The 18,541-nt window shown below is 33.8% G+C and overlaps 1 protein-coding gene across 1 annotated transcript; it reads right to left on the bottom strand.

Moving 5' to 3' along the window:
- Positions 1-282: 282 nt before the first annotated feature.
- LOC139893671 (acyl-CoA-binding domain-containing protein 6-like) lies at positions 283-5,842 on the bottom strand. Its single transcript, XM_071876844.1, has 14 exons — positions 5,680-5,842; positions 4,728-4,828; positions 4,506-4,583; positions 4,294-4,413; positions 4,122-4,188; positions 3,973-4,034; positions 3,742-3,881; positions 3,428-3,554; positions 3,044-3,158; positions 2,738-2,826; positions 2,017-2,100; positions 1,428-1,724; positions 1,286-1,345; positions 283-689 (listed from the first exon to the last, which is right to left on the bottom strand). The coding sequence occupies exons 2-14, from the start codon at positions 4,821-4,823 to the stop codon at positions 537-539; spliced, it is 1,488 nt and encodes a 495-aa protein (XP_071732945.1). The 5' UTR covers positions 4,824-4,828; positions 5,680-5,842; the 3' UTR covers positions 283-536.
- Between the last annotated feature and the right edge of the window lie 12,699 nt (positions 5,843-18,541).

Raw genomic sequence — 18,541 nt, 5'->3', positions numbered from 1 at the left:
TTATTTCTTCATATGCAGTTCCATGTGTCGTGCCCGTTTTACATATTTACGTATTTGCATGTATCTTCAGGTGGCTCCATTCAAGATCAAGAAAGTAGCCTTCATAAACGAAATACCAAAGTCTGTTGCTGGCAAGATTCTGAGAAAAGATTTAGTAGAAAAAAGCAGGAAAAGCATTCAATCCAAACTGTAACAAACATAAAAGTTATAGAAATTTTATCGAAAACATGCAATGAATATATATGTATTAAAAAACAAATCAAATAAGAACGCAAAGCGACAAACATCCAAGTAGCCAGAAATTACCATTTAATGGTCACAAAGCATAAAATATCTTTCTATAATAGTTTGTAACAATTAATTGAAGGACAAGAAGATAGGAAACAGGGTAACATTTGATAACACTTTTTTTTCATTTATATGGAACATTTGACGTTGTCTTAATTACGGAACTATGATAATCACTGCTACAAACTAGCTGACCGTTGTGTCTCGGGGTATAATTTGTTGGTAATAAACTTGAACGTCCGGGAGGTTTATGGAGCCATCCATCTCCAAGCACTGCTTGAACTTTGTTTCTGGGCAGCAGTATTATGCTCTAATGCAGATTTTTGTGAACGAAGCGATTGAACTTTTTGCTCTATGGATTCCATTGACGATAGCCGCGTGTGTAACTCTGAAATCTGTGCCTGAAGTCCCCGTAACAAATTAACATGTAAGATATCAGCCGCCAACATACACAAATGAAAATTTAAAATAAATTATAGGAAATATCTGAGACCCGTGAAATCATGAACTATCAGTAGGTACACACTACAACACATATATGATTATATATGGGTGTTATTGTATGTGTTTCAACACCGGCCATGTGTGTTTGATACTCGCATAAAGATAATTAGATATAACAGAATTACAGAACGGACTACAGGAGATTATGTTCAAATGTGCTTATATGTGAGACTCTGAAGTTGTAATATTAAGGTTATCAGTTGTTTCAATATTTCATAATATATGATTATTTAAGAAGCTGATACATAAAATAACATAAATATCATTTAAGTTTTGTATCAGTAAAAATTTTGGATGCATATGCATCTATTTTCAGATGCATCTCATTTCACGTGTGCATCTGAAATTGATTGTTCCATGTTAGTTTGTACAGATACCAATTATATTTGAGTTCTTATTTGAAATATATAAATATAAATATATATTATATATTATATATTAAATATATGATATTAATTAAGAAAAATAAATCAAAATTTGAGAGAAAGAGGACCTCCAGATTAGCACATCTCGATTTCTCAGCAGCTAATTGACCTTGAACAGAATGCAATTCCTGCAGTGAGTTGATATACAAGACGAGTGTTTAATCGACAATATATATACCTACAATAACAATAAACACTAAACTGAATTACCTTAGATAAGTCAGCATGAGTTTCATTAATTTCATCAAGCTTTGCCTTGACCGTTGACTTTTCAGCTTTGACCCAGGCTATGGATGATTCCAATGCCTTCTTTTCTTCTTTGATAACACCAATTTCAACCGAAAGATCCACCTTAGATTTTGAATTTTCAACAGTTGTTATATCAAAACTTTTGGACTTAGCTAGGGCATACGCAGCAGTTACAGAAGCTGCTGCAGCTGCAGCAGCCGATGACTTGAAAATCTTTGGGTGTTTAGAGTCCTTTGGCTTAGGCTTCATCACAAAAAGCTAAAAATTTTAATTAAAAACACGAAGAGTAAGAGACGAAGTTTATAATAAATTAAAGGCAATATCAGAAGATCCCAATACATACATAACTAATCATTAATTATTATTAGAATATCACTTTTTGTAAAATTGATTTTGCATGTTTAGTGTCAAATACCATAAATAATCACTTTTCAGTCTCTTATAGCCTAAGTTACAACAAACATAAAGTTCTTACCGGTTTGAATGCATACGCAAATACGGAACAATTTTTGAGAACTGAAATAATTATAACTTATAGGTATAGGTATACCTCATTGTTGTAGTTTCCATTGTAGCCACCAAAAGCAACCAGAAATTGTTCGCCGTCTACTATTGCTGACGATACGGTAAGCCCCTGTTTAAAATTTTTAAAGATGTAAAAATAAAACATAAAAAATATATAATCAAGAAGAATAGATATGCAAAGTCTTAATAATAGAACTTAACGGTCGAAAGGACCTGTTAAGTATTCAATTGAAATTGAAGTCTAATTCCTCAAGAACAGCTTAAGTATAAAGGAGAATGCACAAGAACAGCTTATGTATCTCCCTCAACAATGAGAACAAATCTCGATAGGTATTTGATAATATCACATGATCAAATATATTTTCTTGGTTATAGTACTTCCTTTATGTACTATCCTAGAATGTGTTAATACTATTCTACTTGATCACTGTCCCGTTCAGAATTGTAGGGACAATTGGGGCTGGTCTTTGGAAGATAACCGTGTCCGTTAAGTTTAGTTTAGTTCTTTTGGTGTTTTTATTTATTTAGTTTGTCTTTTGACTTTTTAGTGCTATTTTATTGCCGGTTGTTAGAAAAACATGTGCTTAACTAACACAGTAACATTACAAGCTAATAACAAGTTCTAATCTTCTAGCCACTAATATAATATCACGTGATAGACTCCACCCGTAACAGTACCCGTGTAAACAAGAAATAAAAAAAGTCAACATTTGACCAAAATAAAGACAAAGGCAAAAAGTAGTAACCTCACTGGCAAGTGGATGTTTCCCTTCCACACTTGTTAACACTGACAAGGCAAGAGTAGACATATCCATAACCAGTGTCTCTAAAGCACCTGCAACAAATATAATATTTTGGCAACCCATAAGAAACCAACAATGATCGTTGTTATCTGTTTATAATGGGCTCGCTTGTTACAACAATCCTAATTACTTATTTTTTACGGGTTGCGTGAATTGGGTGGGTTTGTGGCTTGGCTAACAGGTCAAATGAACAATCTTTGTTCAAGTCGGCCGGAAACACATTTTATTTTATTTTCATATAATACGTACCACTTTTATTATCTCCACCACCAACTATAAACCACTTTTCATCGATATGGGATCCAGCATGGCCTGCTCTAGGAGACACCAAATTTCCTTGAATTTGTGGTTGGGACCATTCTAACTGCAATACAAAAGAGGATTTGTCAAGCTAAACTAAAGATACAATGATTATTTCACATATATGTCCATTTTTTACTGAAAACACAGCCGTTTCAAGTAACTATACAAACTAGGTATTGATAACTTTATTATCCTCAAAAGGTCTTGGCAAGATACTACTATATACTATGTCTTACCACTTGAAGTTCATGCAACAAAGATTGATAATTACTGTGTGTTTAAACAAATTACAACTTGAAATAAGAGCATGAAAAAAAGATTGATAATTACCGTTCCCAAATCCAACACATGCAAATCACTGAAGAAAGTTGAATGAGAACAGCCACCAAATATCTGAAGGTAGCGATCTACATGCACTGCAGCTGTATGATCAAATCTAGGAGCTGGCGGAGTCTGTCTATATGTAAACAGGTTGATACAAAAACATTTTAGAACAAACCAAAAAATATAGATATATACATACATATACATATCAATCAAGAAATAAAATAGAAAAAATCATATATTATGATAGAGTTATTGTACTGGTTTTGGCCATGCTAACAATGGAAAAGACCTACCCATAACTCAAAAAATTTACTTACTTAGTCTCAGCAACATTCCATATCATTGTTTCCAAATCAAGTACATTAACATCATTCAAAAGTCGTCTATTTTTGTCCTCTCCCCCAAACATTATGAGTTTTGAGCCAACCAATGTTACAGATTGCCCACCACGAGCTACCTAAAAGATGCATCACAATATTACCAATGAGAATATTTTATCAATTAAAGCTTAGTGAAGTTATATAAGTTGATAAAGGTTAAAGAATTACAGGAATATTTCCTGTGGCTTCCATTATCCCACTCACACATGCCTCGAGATCAATGTAATGCACTACAAGTTGATTAATAAATTGTAAGGTTCTAAAAAACATTAATAAATCACATTTAAGAGAAAAACAAGTCTTAAAAAAGATCAAACCTGTCACGGTATCAGAGCTATCCTTTGAGTGACCGCCAAGGATGAGAAGCTTGTTTCCCCACTTGAGCTACATTAGTGTTGTACCGTACAACATGTTAGATATAAACTGAAACTACTTCGGCTATTGCGTAGACCAAATAAAGCTATACATGATTTTACAAGAAAAACTCACCATACTATGACCAGATGTTGGTGGTAAAGCTTCCAATAATTTGACGTCTTTGATAGAATCACTCTCTGATTGAGTTTTCAATTTAAACGTGGACCAACTCAAATGTCTTAAATCAAGTTCCTGCAACCATAAACACTTGTTGTTAAACCGAAATCCAAACACAATTACCTTTAACAAAGAGAGATATATAAGCAAAATTGGCATGATGATACCTGAACATCAGATAAGTATCGGCCATTACGACTTCCACCAAAAATGTACAACTTTTCATCAATGACAACGGCACCATGCTATACAGTACAAGAAAAAAATAACATATACATATATATGTGAACACAAGTAACCCAATAACAAACAACATAAACATATATAATTGTACATAATACACAATTGAGTATTGTAATATCATACATTAACATACTGTATGTACAAACCTTATAACGAGCAGATGGCTGTGGGCCAACTACAGGGAGGCTAACCCATTGGTCGTAATCCAAACTTGAATGCCAATTCCAATTGTCTGATCCCATACAAACTATTTCAGAGATCAAAGAGTATTATCAGTTCAGTGATGTGTTCATTTTATAGTTGTTAGTAGCTATTAATAAGTGCAACATTAACAAACATTTCAAGAGATGAATTACAACAGAGATCAATATGTAACATTGTACATACAGATATATCATATACCAGATATAGATAATTTATCAACACAATCGAAAAATAAGGCGTATATATACGGCCCTATTGTATGAGGCAACATCAAGCGTCGATTTATTGGCGACTTGACTGCCGCTTAGAGGCTAAATTGAACTACAGGCTTGATTTAAAACCCATGGAAATTTGCTTCTACCATTTTCATGGCGTCTCGATTTTGTTACTTTTATTATATATTGTATCTATTTTATTCTATTTAATTATCTATATGTATGTAAATTATTTACTTTATCTATTTTTATTTTTGATTTATTCTACCCTTCTTTTTGGCCGGAGGTCCTCTTGGAAGCAATCTCTTTATCCGTCCAGCAAAGAGAGGGAGGACTTTCTCTACTCTGTGAGTGTTTCCTCGGGGTGGAGAAATGATTTCTTAGAGGAAGGATTGTCTACGTCTCACCTCCCCATACCTCACACATGTGGGATTGTGCTTGTTGTTGTTGTTGTAATCGAATAAACTAGCAAATCAACAATTTAATTTAAATATCTAAATATCAATATCAATTGAACATCATAATTGCATGAACCAATCAGCTATATAAAAATTAATCAATTCACTGCAGAATATGTAAATCAAGCGATGAAACTACCGAACTAGATAGAGAATATTAACAACTGAACCTTAAAATTAAAATTGAGGCAGCAAGTAATCATGTATGTGTATATACATACCTAAATCGCGTACAATTTCTCCGAGCTTGTTATTGAGATCGTCGAGATCCCGATTTTAACGCAGGTTAATTGAACTGTGCCTGGTTCACTGATAAGAATAAAAGGCAACGATGAAACGTCGTCGCATCATTTAGTTGCTAAGTCTCGTGAATTTTACAACGCCAAACAATACACAAGCATTGTCCTAAATAAACTGCTTTAAGACTCGCAACACTGCGGTTTTTGTTAGACCATTTGTAACAGTAATGACTTTTCTTGCTCGTGTTTTTGTATACCTGGCAAACGACTCGAGATGGGTTGGGTTGGGTCAAAGATCAAATGGGTTTGGGTCGAAACGGGTCATGGGTCGAACGGGTTGGGCCCCGTTTTTTGACCCCGTTTTTGCAACGAAAAAGACGCGTCGAAAACACACGTAAAGAACGGGTGTCGAAAAACGCACACCAAAATCGCAGGCCGAAAACGCGCCTCGAAACCGGGCATCGAAAACGCGCCTCGAAATCGGGCGTCAAAAACGCGCGTCGAAAACGGGCGTCCAAAACGCACGTCGAAAACGCGCCTCCAAAACGCGGTTCAAACCCAGCGAGTCGAAACCGGGCGCCGAAACCGAGCGTCGAAAACAGGCGCCGAAAAAGCGGGTCGAAACCGGCGCACCGAAACCGGAGGCCGAAAACACGCGCTGAAAACATGCGCCGAAAACGGGGTGCCGAAACCGATCGTCGAAAACACAGTCCGAAAACGCAGTCCGAAAACGGGGGCCGAAACCGGACGCCGAAACGGGGTTCCAAAACCGCGCGCCGAAAACGGGCGTCGAAAACGTGGGCCGAAACAGGGTGCCGAAACCAGGTTCCGAAAACGGGGGCTGAAAACCGAGGGCCGAAAACGCCGCCGAAAACGAGGTGCCGAAACCGGGCGATGAAAACGCGGTCCGAAAACGGGGCCGAAACCGGGCGCCGAAAGCGGGTTCCAAAACCGTGCACCGAAAACAGGCGCCGAAACCGGGTGCCGAAAACTGGGCCGAAACTGGGGGCCGAAACCGCAAGCCGAAAATGCGCGCCGAAAACGGGGTGCCGAAACCGGGCGTCTAAAAAGCGTCCCGAAAACGGAGGCCGAAACCGGGCGCCGAAATCGGGTTCCAAAACCGAGTGCCGAAAACGGATAGCCAAAACCGGGCGTCGAAAACGCGGTCCGAAACGGGGGCCGAAAACGGGCGCCGAAACTGGTTCCGAAAACGGGGCCGAAACTGGAACCGAAATCGGGGGCTGAAAACCGCGTGCCGAAACCGGGGTGCCGAAACCGGGAGTCGAAAACGCGGCCCGAAATCGGAGGCCGAAACCGGGGCACCAAAACCGGGTTTCAAAACCGCGCGCCGAAAACGGGCGCCGAAACAGGGTACTGAAACCGGGGCCAAAAACTGGGGCCGAAACCGGGGGCTGAAAACTCGCGCCGAAAACGGGGTGCCGAAACGGGGCGTCGAAAACGGGGTCTAAAAACGGAGGCCGAAACCGGGGCCTAAAATTGGGGGCCGAAAACGGGGTACCAAAACGGGTAGCGAAACCCGGGGCCGAAAACGGGGTCCTAAAATGGGCACCGAAAACGGGGTCACAAAACGGGCGCTGAATACGGGGTGCCGAAACCGGGCGTCGAAAATGGGGGCCGAAACAGGGTGCCGAAACCGGGTGCCGAAAACCGGGGGTCGAAAACGCGCGCCGAAACCGGGCGCCGAAAACAGGTGCCGAAAACGTTGGCCGAAGCTGGGGGCCGAAAATCGGGCGCTAAAAACGCGTGCCGAAAACGGACGTCGAAACCGGGTGTCGAAAACTCGCATCGAAAACGTGCGTCGAATAACGCACCTCGAACTCGCGCTTTGAAATCGAATCTTTTGAATTAAACCCATTTGTGGACTCATTTGGGTCCTCAAGTAATTTTTTATAATGTGATTGGACCCATTTAGGCCTTGGAGTAAAATTTGATATTATGTGCTTGGACCCATTTGGGTCTTCAAGTAAACCCAATCAACTCATTTTTTAAGTTTTGGGTCTTGTTTGCCAGGTAAAAGTTTTTGTCTTTTTGCATTTTTTTTATGATTAAGGCGTGTTTCTTTTTTGAGTGGAGTAGTGTTGGTGTTTCTTTTTTGTGTTAGTTATGAGTATTGTGATGATATGTTAAAATATAATTGAGTTAGGTATTAAAAGTGAATGAAAATAATATTTTTAAATTAATAAAAAAAAAAGAATAGTTTTACAGAATTTTATATAAAGAAACAAATTTAACAAAAAAAGAATAGTCTTACAGAATTTTATATAAAGAAACAAAATTAACATATACTTAATTACATTATAGTGATAGAAAAACTCTTAGCTGATTTTAAAGCGCTAAATTAGACGTGCATTAGATTTAAGAAGTTTATACAATACGAAATTAACAATTACTAATTGTTTCAGTAAAAATAATAAAAAATACTAGCGTTTCAAACGAGAAATTAATAGAAAACTCAATGCGTTAGCCCAATTGAAAAAGTAATTGATTGCTAACAAAGCAAATGCAAATTGTCTAGTAGGAAGACGTTCGTATATTTTGTCAAGTCCTCACGTAAACGATCACCTTGAAAAATTGTAAACGGAAGACAAAATAACAAATAGACCGAAAAATAAAATAATAAATGTAATTTTGTTTCTGATATAATTAACCTATAAAATAAATGTATACCATTACAAAAGATCATTAGTGATACCTATTGCATTATATCTTCCATTGCGCTTAATATTTCTATTGAGAAATGCATCTGACTCGTGTAATTGCCATCTGAATCTTTTTATGTACGAACAAATGATTCTCCAACAAAAACCTTTAATAAACTGGATTGAATTTCATTCACCCACGCCGATGAACGCATTTCTTGTTGCAATGTCGTCGTCTCCTTATTGATGAAAAAACTTCTTTTGTTCAGGTGTTACTTGTAAGTGAACAATGAGTAACGGGAATGATAACAATTGATGACAATGTATCATAGGTAGAGATAAGAAGATGATGTTTTGATGAGATTTAGTCTCAATCCCTTCACTTTAGTACTGTAAATAACAACAAAGTTGGGTTCAATTTCTTTAATCCTAACTTTTCTTCCTTCTAAGCTCGTTCTTCTTTCTCACTTTCTTTTGTATTTTCTAAATTGAAGAATGAGGAAATTAGAACCTGAAAACTTCACTTATAACCTGAATTTGCATTATAGTCCATCATCTTTCAAAAAAGCGAAACTAGTCCCTACTATCCTGAAAGCGTGCGTGGAGCGCACATATAGAGTGTGAGGAACGGATCCATTGAATCCACTTTATTATCGGGTCTCCAACAAAGGAATTTAACTTAGGAAGAGGGGTCCGTCAAGGGGATCCGTTATCCCCATTCCTCTTTATTATCGCAGTAGAAGGACTAAATAGACTTACAAAAATGGCTGTTGATAAAACACTTTTAAAAGGGGTAAAGATTGGTGCGAATGAAGTGTGCTTATCACATTTGCAATACGCGGATGATACGATATACTTTGGAGAATGGAGCCGAAGAAATTTATCAAACACCATGATGCTATTAAAAAGCTTTGAAATAATTTCGGGTCTAAAAATCAATTTCTCGAAAAGTTTCTTATATGGATTGGGAGTGGAGGAAACTGAGATTATTCTGATGGCTGAGAGAATCGGTTGCAAGGTGGGCAAAATTCCTTTTATGTACTTGGGCTTACCTATTGAAGCGACCCGTCCTAATCCATCCGGACGAAGTCCATATCGATTATAAACGATTCACAATAGTTGATTACATCGCGAGGTATTTGACATCTATATGATACATTTTACAAACATTGCATTCGTTTTTAAAAGACAAACTTTCTTTTCATCGAAAGTTGACATTATGCATACCATTTCATAATACATCCAACTATATTTGACTTAATAATAATCTTGATGAACTCAACGACTCGAATGCAACGTCTTTCGAAATATGTCATGAATGACTCCAAGTAATATCTCTAAAATGAGCAAATGCACAGCGGAAGATTTCTTTCATACCTGAGAATAAACATGCTTTCAAGTGTTAACCAAAAGGTTGGTGAGTTCATTAGTTTAACATAAATAATCATTTCATAATTTTAATAGACCACAAGATTTCATATTTCCATTTCTCATAAACATACGTCCCATGCATAGAGACAAAAATATTATTCATATGGATTGAACACCTGGTAACCGACATTCACAATATGCATATAAGAATATCCCCATCATTCCGGGATCCTCCTTCGGACATGATATAAATTTCGAAGCACTAAAGCATCCGGTACTTTGGATGAGGCTTGTTGGGCTCGATAGATCTATCTTTAGGATTCGCGTCAATTAGGGTGTCTGTTCCCTAATTCTTAGTTTACCAGACTTAATAAAAAGGGGCATATTCGGTTTAATAATTCAACCATAGAATGTAGTTTCGATTACTTGTGTCTATTTCGTAAAACAATTATAAAAGTAGCGCATGTATTCTCAGTCTCAAAAATATATATTTCAAAAGCATTTAAAAAGGGAGCAAATGAAACTCACGCATATAAATATTGCAAAACGGTTATTAAAGCATTGCATGTATTCTCAGCCCAAAAATGTAATGAGTAAAAGGGAACAAATGGAACTCACCATACTGTATTTTGTAGTAAAAATACATATAACGACATTGAACCACTAAACAATGCAGGGTTGGCCTTGGATTCACGAACCTATATCATTTGTATATCTATTAATACATATAATTGTAATCGAACAATATATATATAAATTTATTAGTTATATACTTTTTATTAATAATATATATATATATATATATATATATATATATATATATATATATATATATGTGTGTGTGTGTGTGTGTGTGTGTGTGTGTGTTTCATATATTTATTTTGTTATAATAATTATTAATTTTCGTTATGTTATATGTACTAAATATATACATATCATTTGTTTGTTAAAAGTAGTAAAAATAATATTAGTAATGGTAAAAATGATAATAATGATAATACGTAGTATTACTAATGAAGATAATAATGTTAATAATTCTATTAATTATAATAATAATAATGATATTAATAATAATAACTGTAAAAGTATTAGTTTTACTATTAACGATAATTATGATAATGATTTCAATACTTTATATTAATAATGATTCTCATGATAATATTAATATTAATACTTATAATGATTTGATAACCTTATTAGTAATGATAATAATAATAATAATAATAATACATAATGGTAACATTAATGATTTTTAAATGATAATACCTATACTAATGGAAATGCTAATATTAATAACAATAATATTATTAATCACATTAATACTAATTATAATAATATTAATAATAATACTAATAACAATGTTATTAATAATTATATAATGATTTTAACTTTAAACTAATAATTTGAATTATAATAGCAATTATAACAATTAACATAACAATAATAATAATAATAACTAATAACTAATAATAATAATAATAATAATAATAATAATAATAATAATAATCAAATTAAAATTTGAGAACTACCTCCAATATTAGGAATAAAAAGAAATGGCTTAGCCGGGTCTTGAACCCCCGACCTCTCGCATACTCGACAACACATCATACCATCCCTCTGTCATATTTTTCTGATTATATTTGCAATCTTAAATATATTTAAGTCATTTATTTTCTGTTTTCCTTTATCTCTACAAAATCCATTTAACAATCATAACCATGAATCATCATAATACTTATCAACTAGCCACCTTCATTAACAAGCTTCTCGGCCCAACAAAGAATTCGGCCCAATACAATAAGTGGTTTAATCAAGTCTGGTTACAAATGGAAGCCCAATCAACAGCCCAGCTCTCTAAAAGGATAAAATAATATGCCCTGGCCTGGAATTGAACCCCTGACCTCTCGTTTATCAATACACCTCCTAACCATCCCTCCTAACCTATTTTCTGAAATTAATTCACAACTTAAATTTATTTAAGCCATATTCGTCTGACTTCTTCTTCATTAACCAAAACCCAGAACTATTCATCGTCTTCAACCTCTATTTTCTATTCATCTTCGTTCTAGTAACGGCAATAATAGAAGTCGAGCAGAGAAGAGGAAAAATAATAATAATAAACAGCGACATCTTTTTTTTTTTTTTTTTTTGGCGATGGCTTATTGGTGATGGTTCACATCGGCCAACACAGAAGAGAGAAGTACAGCAGGAGCAGTAGCAATAAACAGAAATAATGTAGCAGTTCACTCGATCACAGTGGTGGTGGCATATTTTTCATCGAAGAGAAACAAAAAGATGGGTGTAAAGTCTTAAAAAAAAAACTTAAGTAAAGGTGGTGGTGATGGTTGTTTTTGTTGATCGAATGAAAACAGAAAAAAAAATATAGAAATGGGTTTTGATAGTATTCGTAGGTCATGGTGGTTTATGATGATTCTTGGTGGTTTTAGGGTGGTGAACATGGTAGTTTGTTGTATGATCACACGAAAAAAAAAAAATTTAATGAAGGTTTGTATAATTGGGTTTCTTATATGCATGTATATGTATTTATATATATAGAGAGTAAGTGATCCCAGGGTGTTGGTTTTTGTGGTGGTCGAAATAAAAAAAAATGAAGGTGGTGATCGGTGGATTGAGTGGTGATAGAGGTGGTTGTAGTTGTGGTTTTTCAAGTGGGTTTCCAAGGTTGAAGATGGTTCTTGATTGTGTTAGGTTTGCTGGAAATGATGATTGTGTATGTGGTTGTGTGTGTATCATATACATGTGCATATGTATATATATATATATATATATATATATATATATATGGATATTCAGAGATAGATAGATAGTTAGTAGGAGATAGATAGATTACTTTAGTAAAAGAGATAGATAGATTAGTGGGTTGTGGGGATGGAGAGATATATAATTATATTACTCAGTAGTTAGCTGTGAGAAAGAAACAAGAACGCATAGTAATCACATATGTTTTATAATGATAAAGTTAAATCATTGGTTTAAGAATCGTGCATGATTTGCAATTTACAATAGTAAAGCAGCCATTAATTTGGCTGATTCTACCGACAGTTTTCACGGCCCAATATATCGTACTCCGTTGTTTACTCAGTGACGAAAAAAATGTTCAGAAAAATCCCATATTTTTAAATTAACTATATTTATTTATTTTAGTCATTATGGTATAAAATTCGATCATTAACTATAAAAAATATATCAAACAAAAATTAAGTCACTGTCCACTCCTGATCCTAAATAAAATAAAAAAAAAAATTAAACTTAACAAATAGTTCCTAAATACATACTGAATAAGTCTATAATTTATATCACTCATTTTTTGATCACCGTTTATTTTTAAAATCATATAAGTTTGAGTTTAGACTTGTCTAATATAAATCGGAACATCCAACAAATATTACAATCATTTATTATTTATTTTTATTATACATTACATATATATATATATATATACACATTTATAATAATATTATTATATTTTTTTTACATATTTAATTAAAGCATGTAATATTTTAAATTGTACTTCAAATATATTCATAACTATTTATATTTAATTATATATGTATTTATTTACAATTAGTCGTTCATGAATCGTCGAAAACAGTCAAAGGTCAAATGAATATAAGAAATAGTTCAAAATTTTTGAGACTCAACCTAACAGACTTTTCTTATCGTGTCAAAAATATTAAATCATATCGAGAGTTTGGTTTAAAATTTGACGAAAATTTCCTGGTCATTACAGTACATACCCGTTAAAGAAATTTCGTCCCAAAATTTGAGTGAGGTCGTCATGGCTAATAATAAAAATGTTTTCATGACGAATATGTGTTAATAAATAGAGTTTTATCATCATTGGGTAATATAGATGAAACAATTTAATTTCACGAAGAGTATAAGCGAAGCTATCACAAGAGAGTGAGATGAGTAAATATAGAATCATTTTAACTGATGACGTAGTTATGATTGATTTCCGGAATTTAAGGAATTTAAAGAAAATCTTCGTGATAAGATTTGATTCTTCGGCGATTAAGGAAAGTAGGATCCGTTTTAAATACGATCATCTGTTTTGATTGCCCTGTCGGATATCTTACTATAAATCCACCCTCGTCGTTTCCTTACAACTCACACCTTCTATTCTTTTTCCATCAACTCATACTTTAAAGCATTCATTAAAATGCTCCATCCAGTACTGATTCTTGATATACTCATACTTTCATATCATTCATTCTTCTTTTTCATCTACCACCGGAGAAAGTTATTTTTTTCTACCATTACCTTGGGGTTATAGTGTTTTTAATTCTCCCGTGTCTTTACGTTGCGATACGTATTGATATACACGGTTTGTAATTTAGGTGTTGTTGTCGGGGTTTATATCTTCCCTTATATTCTAGGGCTTCATGTTTTTGTGCATCTTTCCGACTTTAAGTCAAGCAGATAATAGTCCAGAATTCATATGTATAAAGTTTTGGATGAACATAGTTAATGTTCTAAGAAGGAAATCGTATTGGCACGATCTTGATTTGGTAAATTACCAGAATACCCGGAAAGAGAGAACTATCAAGAAGATTTGTTCTTAATATGTTTGGAGATTGGGTAGAATGTAAGAGTCGTGTAACATGGCACATGATGACGGTACTGAGAATCATCACGTTTCATTAGAAACTCAGCATAAATTACTGTAATATAATCACGTTGATTAAGTGTCATTATATTATACTAACCCATGCTTCAGTTCCCAACACTACTTCAAAACATTCATAATTTAAACTCGAAGGTTTACAGAATATAGAAATTAAAACGTTTCCTTTATGATGTAATACAGATAACATGAAAAGACAACTGATTTCAGATAAGGATAGTTTAAAAATATCTTCAGAAATATCGAATATATTTATGACGATATTTTGGAATTTCTAAGATCGAAGGTTGATGAAGAAAAATTTTCCGCAAGGTTTTAACATAACTTCGGAAAAAGATATTCTCTAAAGATTTCGACGGATCCAGAATTACTTGGATTCTTTGAATATAGGGTTTGGTCCTTATCTTTGTCCTTGGTCTCCTTTATAGTTAGCTCAATCCGTTTTTTATTTATTTATTTATTTATTTATTTTTTTTAGTACCAAATTTTCTATCGAGCGTTCCCAATACTCCATTCTTTATCATCAAACTCTTGGACATTTAGGCCACCTACAAGTTTACTGGTTCCTCTGCATTTAATGCTACCATATCTGAATCGTCGGTTATCAATTCGAGGTAGTTTCAGGAGAATTGTGTTTTTAGATGATTAAACGCCGATTTCTGGTAATTGGTATGGCAATTCTCGTTACAAGATACGGATGAGTGAATGATAGGGTTTTGATAAATATAATGATTCTTCAGAAAATCCTAGATCATTACAGTTGCTGATAAGTTTACTGCTAATGTGGTGGAATATAAGCGGTCCCCCGGTAACGATGGCGAAAAGGCAACGTATATATCAAGTTTATAATAAGACTGTTTCGACTGAAAAGTCGAAGTTGACTTGCTGGAGCAGTGACAAAATTGGATACTTTGAAAAGGGATCGCAAAGTTATTTTTGCTAATAAATGCCAAAGGAGCTAGCACAGATACGTGTTAAACGTTTGCTCAGGTTCCGAGTGTTTTCAATTGCATAGTTATAGGTATCAATCTTTTCTTCCGTAAATGAAGTGCGGTTGGTTCATCCTCTCGATTGAGGTGTTTTCAAGAATCATGAAATGTTTGAACGCAGATTGGAATCGTCGAGATACAAATGAGGTTTAAAATGAAATCAAGTGGCAAACTTGAAGAATTGTTTAGTTTCATATGTTATAATCAATATTTTAATTCATTTTAATTGTCCAATGTTATTAGTCCACAGTCGATAGTCCACAGTTAACAGTCCAATAACTCATATATAGTTTAATATATAATATTCGGATTAATTAATACGTATCGTCACCCGTGTACATGTCTCAGACTCGATCACAACTCAAAGTATATATATTATTTGAGAATCAACCTCAACCCTGTATAGAGAACTCGATCATTACTGCATATAGAGTGTCTATGGTGATTCCAAATAATATATATATATAGATGTGTCGATATGATATGTTAAAACCTTGTATACGTGTCCCGATATTTAAAGTGCGAAAAATAAATACAGAAATTAAATGACAATAAACAAAATGCGTAAAGTAAATAAAAGAAATTAAATGACGATAAATAAAATTTCGAGAATGTAAATTGCGATACATAAATTGCGATAAATAAAGTGTAATCAATTAGCTGGGAACAATTAGCTGGGAACAGTTAGCGTGGATTCTTAACAAAATTTCTCATAGTTAATTCGTTTGTTTCTAACAAATTTTATTTTGTCAAATGTTTTCTTCATTATGCCACTTGTTGGATTCTGATAAGTCAAAATCCAAATATGAAGTTGAATGAAAATGGTTATTTTGCAGTGAACGGATACGTATATCGGTGTTTGTAAATAGGATAGTAAATGACTGTTAAATCAGATTCGAAAAATGTACAGTGTAATTTATTAATGTAAAATCTAAATATTCCTCGGGTATTACCTACCCGTTAAAATATTTTCACCATTAACAGTTTGTACAATAAAAATTTAGTTACAATCTTTATGAAAACATATATACATATATGTTTTCTTCAGACGTAATTATGGATTTAATGAGTCAATGTGATATTAAACTCATCAGATTTACGGCTAGAACTGGAGTACATAATCTCTAAAACATTAGAGATTACATAATCGCCATGAAGGATGAAGATAGTTTATGTAGAACTATTCGTAGAACGATGATTATGCTTGAGGTATAGATTGCGAGGTTGAAACGTGTGATGATGTTGTTGTTGTTGTTGTTGTTGGTACTGGTTATGCTGCTGGTGCTGCTAATGGTGGTACTGTTGTTGTTGGTGTTACAAGTGTTGTTGGTGCCGAGGTTGGTGATGATGTTGGTGTAGTAAGTATAGCTTGTAGATCACACACCATTCTTGTCAGGGTTTCTATCTTACCCTCTATCATTTCTATCCATCCATTCATCTGATTCGATAGATCTTGATTATCAATTCGGAGTTCCCTAACTTCTTCTAATATTCCCCTTCGATTGGTATTCGGAAGTAGAGGTTGAATATTTTCTGAGATTACAGTAATGCGACCTTCGAGGTGGAAAACTTTAGCAAGAAGGGTGAATACAGTGTTGCGCATAGGTTCGCCGATAAGTAAATCGTTTTCTCTGATGTTCTGAGGTAAGTTTGGTTCGCGGTAGGGCTCGCCTTCTTCATTTCTCCATCGGGTGAGTAAGTCTCGGACCCACCCCCATCTCCTCCAGAAAGAAAAATAACTAAATGGTTGAGACACTTCTGGTTCATTGACTTCAGAGTCTGCTTCGATATACATCTCGAAATCGCTTCCGGAACTAATGGAATCCAAGCTAGGTGTAGGATCCATCTCTCACGATCAGTTAAAGGGTTTTGATATGAAATGATTTTCGAATATCGAATGATATTCTAATTATATATAGAATATCTATACATACTTCCAAAGATCCCGTGAATTACGGAGATAATTAAGGAAACGTGTCAGATAAAGTCTACAGTGACAGATACGCTAATATATGAATTTTGTCTATACACTATTTATGCTGTCAATGCAGTAAAACGTGTCTAGAGTAAGAAAAATGAGCAGGTAATTTCTTAAGGATGATAAGCAGATGAATTCCGAAAAAAATGATAAGCAAAACTTTTGACATGCAGACACGGTCGAAGTCCAGACTCTCTAATGCATCCTAACGACTATCAGTTAGACACACTAGTGCAAGACCTGGTTCGCTAAGACCACCGCTCTGATACCAACTGAAGTGACCCGTCCTAATCAATCCTGACGAAGTCCATATCGATTATAAATGATTCACAATAGTTGATTACATCGCGAGGTATTTGACCTCTATATGATACATTTTACAAACATTGCATTCGTTTTTAAAAGACAAACTTTCTTTTCATCGAAAATTGACATTATGCATACCATTTCATAATACATCCAACTATATTTGACTTAATAATAATCTTGATGAACTCAACGACTCGAATGCAACGTCTTTCGAAATATGTCATGAATGACTCCAAGTAATATCTCTAAAATGAGCAAATGCACAGCGGAAGATTTCTTTTATACCTGAGAATAAACATGCTTTCAAGTGTCAACCAAAAGGTTGGTGAGTTCACGATCAAATTAAAAATATAATCAGATTAAAAAAAAATAAAGTTGGATCACAATGAGATTAAAAATCAAAAAGCAGATCACGATTACCTAATAAGATTAAAAAAATCAATCGACCTAAATTAGGTATTAGGTTCTTGTCTTATAATTTAATTAATATTAATAATAAATAAATATATTAATAATAAAAATTCTAATAATAATAATTATATTAATAATAATAATATTAAAATAATACTAATAATAATATAAATAATAATGATAATAATAATTATACACAATAATGTTAATAATAATAATAATAATATTAATGAAAATATTAATAAGTTGTTTTATAATGGTAATAATAATATTGATAATGATATTTCATTTTATTAATATTAATGTTAAATATTAATAATAATGATATTTATAATAATCTTAATAATTTTAGTAAAGGTGATATTACTAATAATAATAACAATAATATAAATTATGTTAATGATATTAATAATCATATTAATCATAATAATAATAATAAATGAGGAATGTTAATAATAATAATTTTGATAATAGTAAT

Source organism: Rutidosis leptorrhynchoides, chromosome 2, assembly GCF_046630445.1.
Source record: "Rutidosis leptorrhynchoides isolate AG116_Rl617_1_P2 chromosome 2, CSIRO_AGI_Rlap_v1, whole genome shotgun sequence".
In the NCBI taxonomy this organism is placed as follows: domain Eukaryota; kingdom Viridiplantae; phylum Streptophyta; class Magnoliopsida; order Asterales; family Asteraceae; genus Rutidosis; species Rutidosis leptorrhynchoides.
Note: the sequence above shows the minus strand (reverse complement) of the source record. Positions and strands in the feature narration are given on the sequence as shown.

Excerpts from the sequence above, each read along its gene's own strand:
- LOC139893671 (XM_071876844.1), bottom strand. The coding sequence starts at position 4,823 with ATGGGATCAGACAATTGGAATTGGCATTCAAGTTTGGATTACGACCAA. Across the intron at positions 4,414-4,505 it reads GATACTTATCTGATGTTCAG|GAACTTGATTTAAGACATTT; the intron begins GTATCATCATGC and ends TTATGGTTGCAG. Across the intron at positions 2,101-2,737 it reads AACATCCACTTGCCAGTGAG|GGGCTTACCGTATCGTCAGC; the intron begins GTTACTACTTTT and ends AATTTTAAACAG.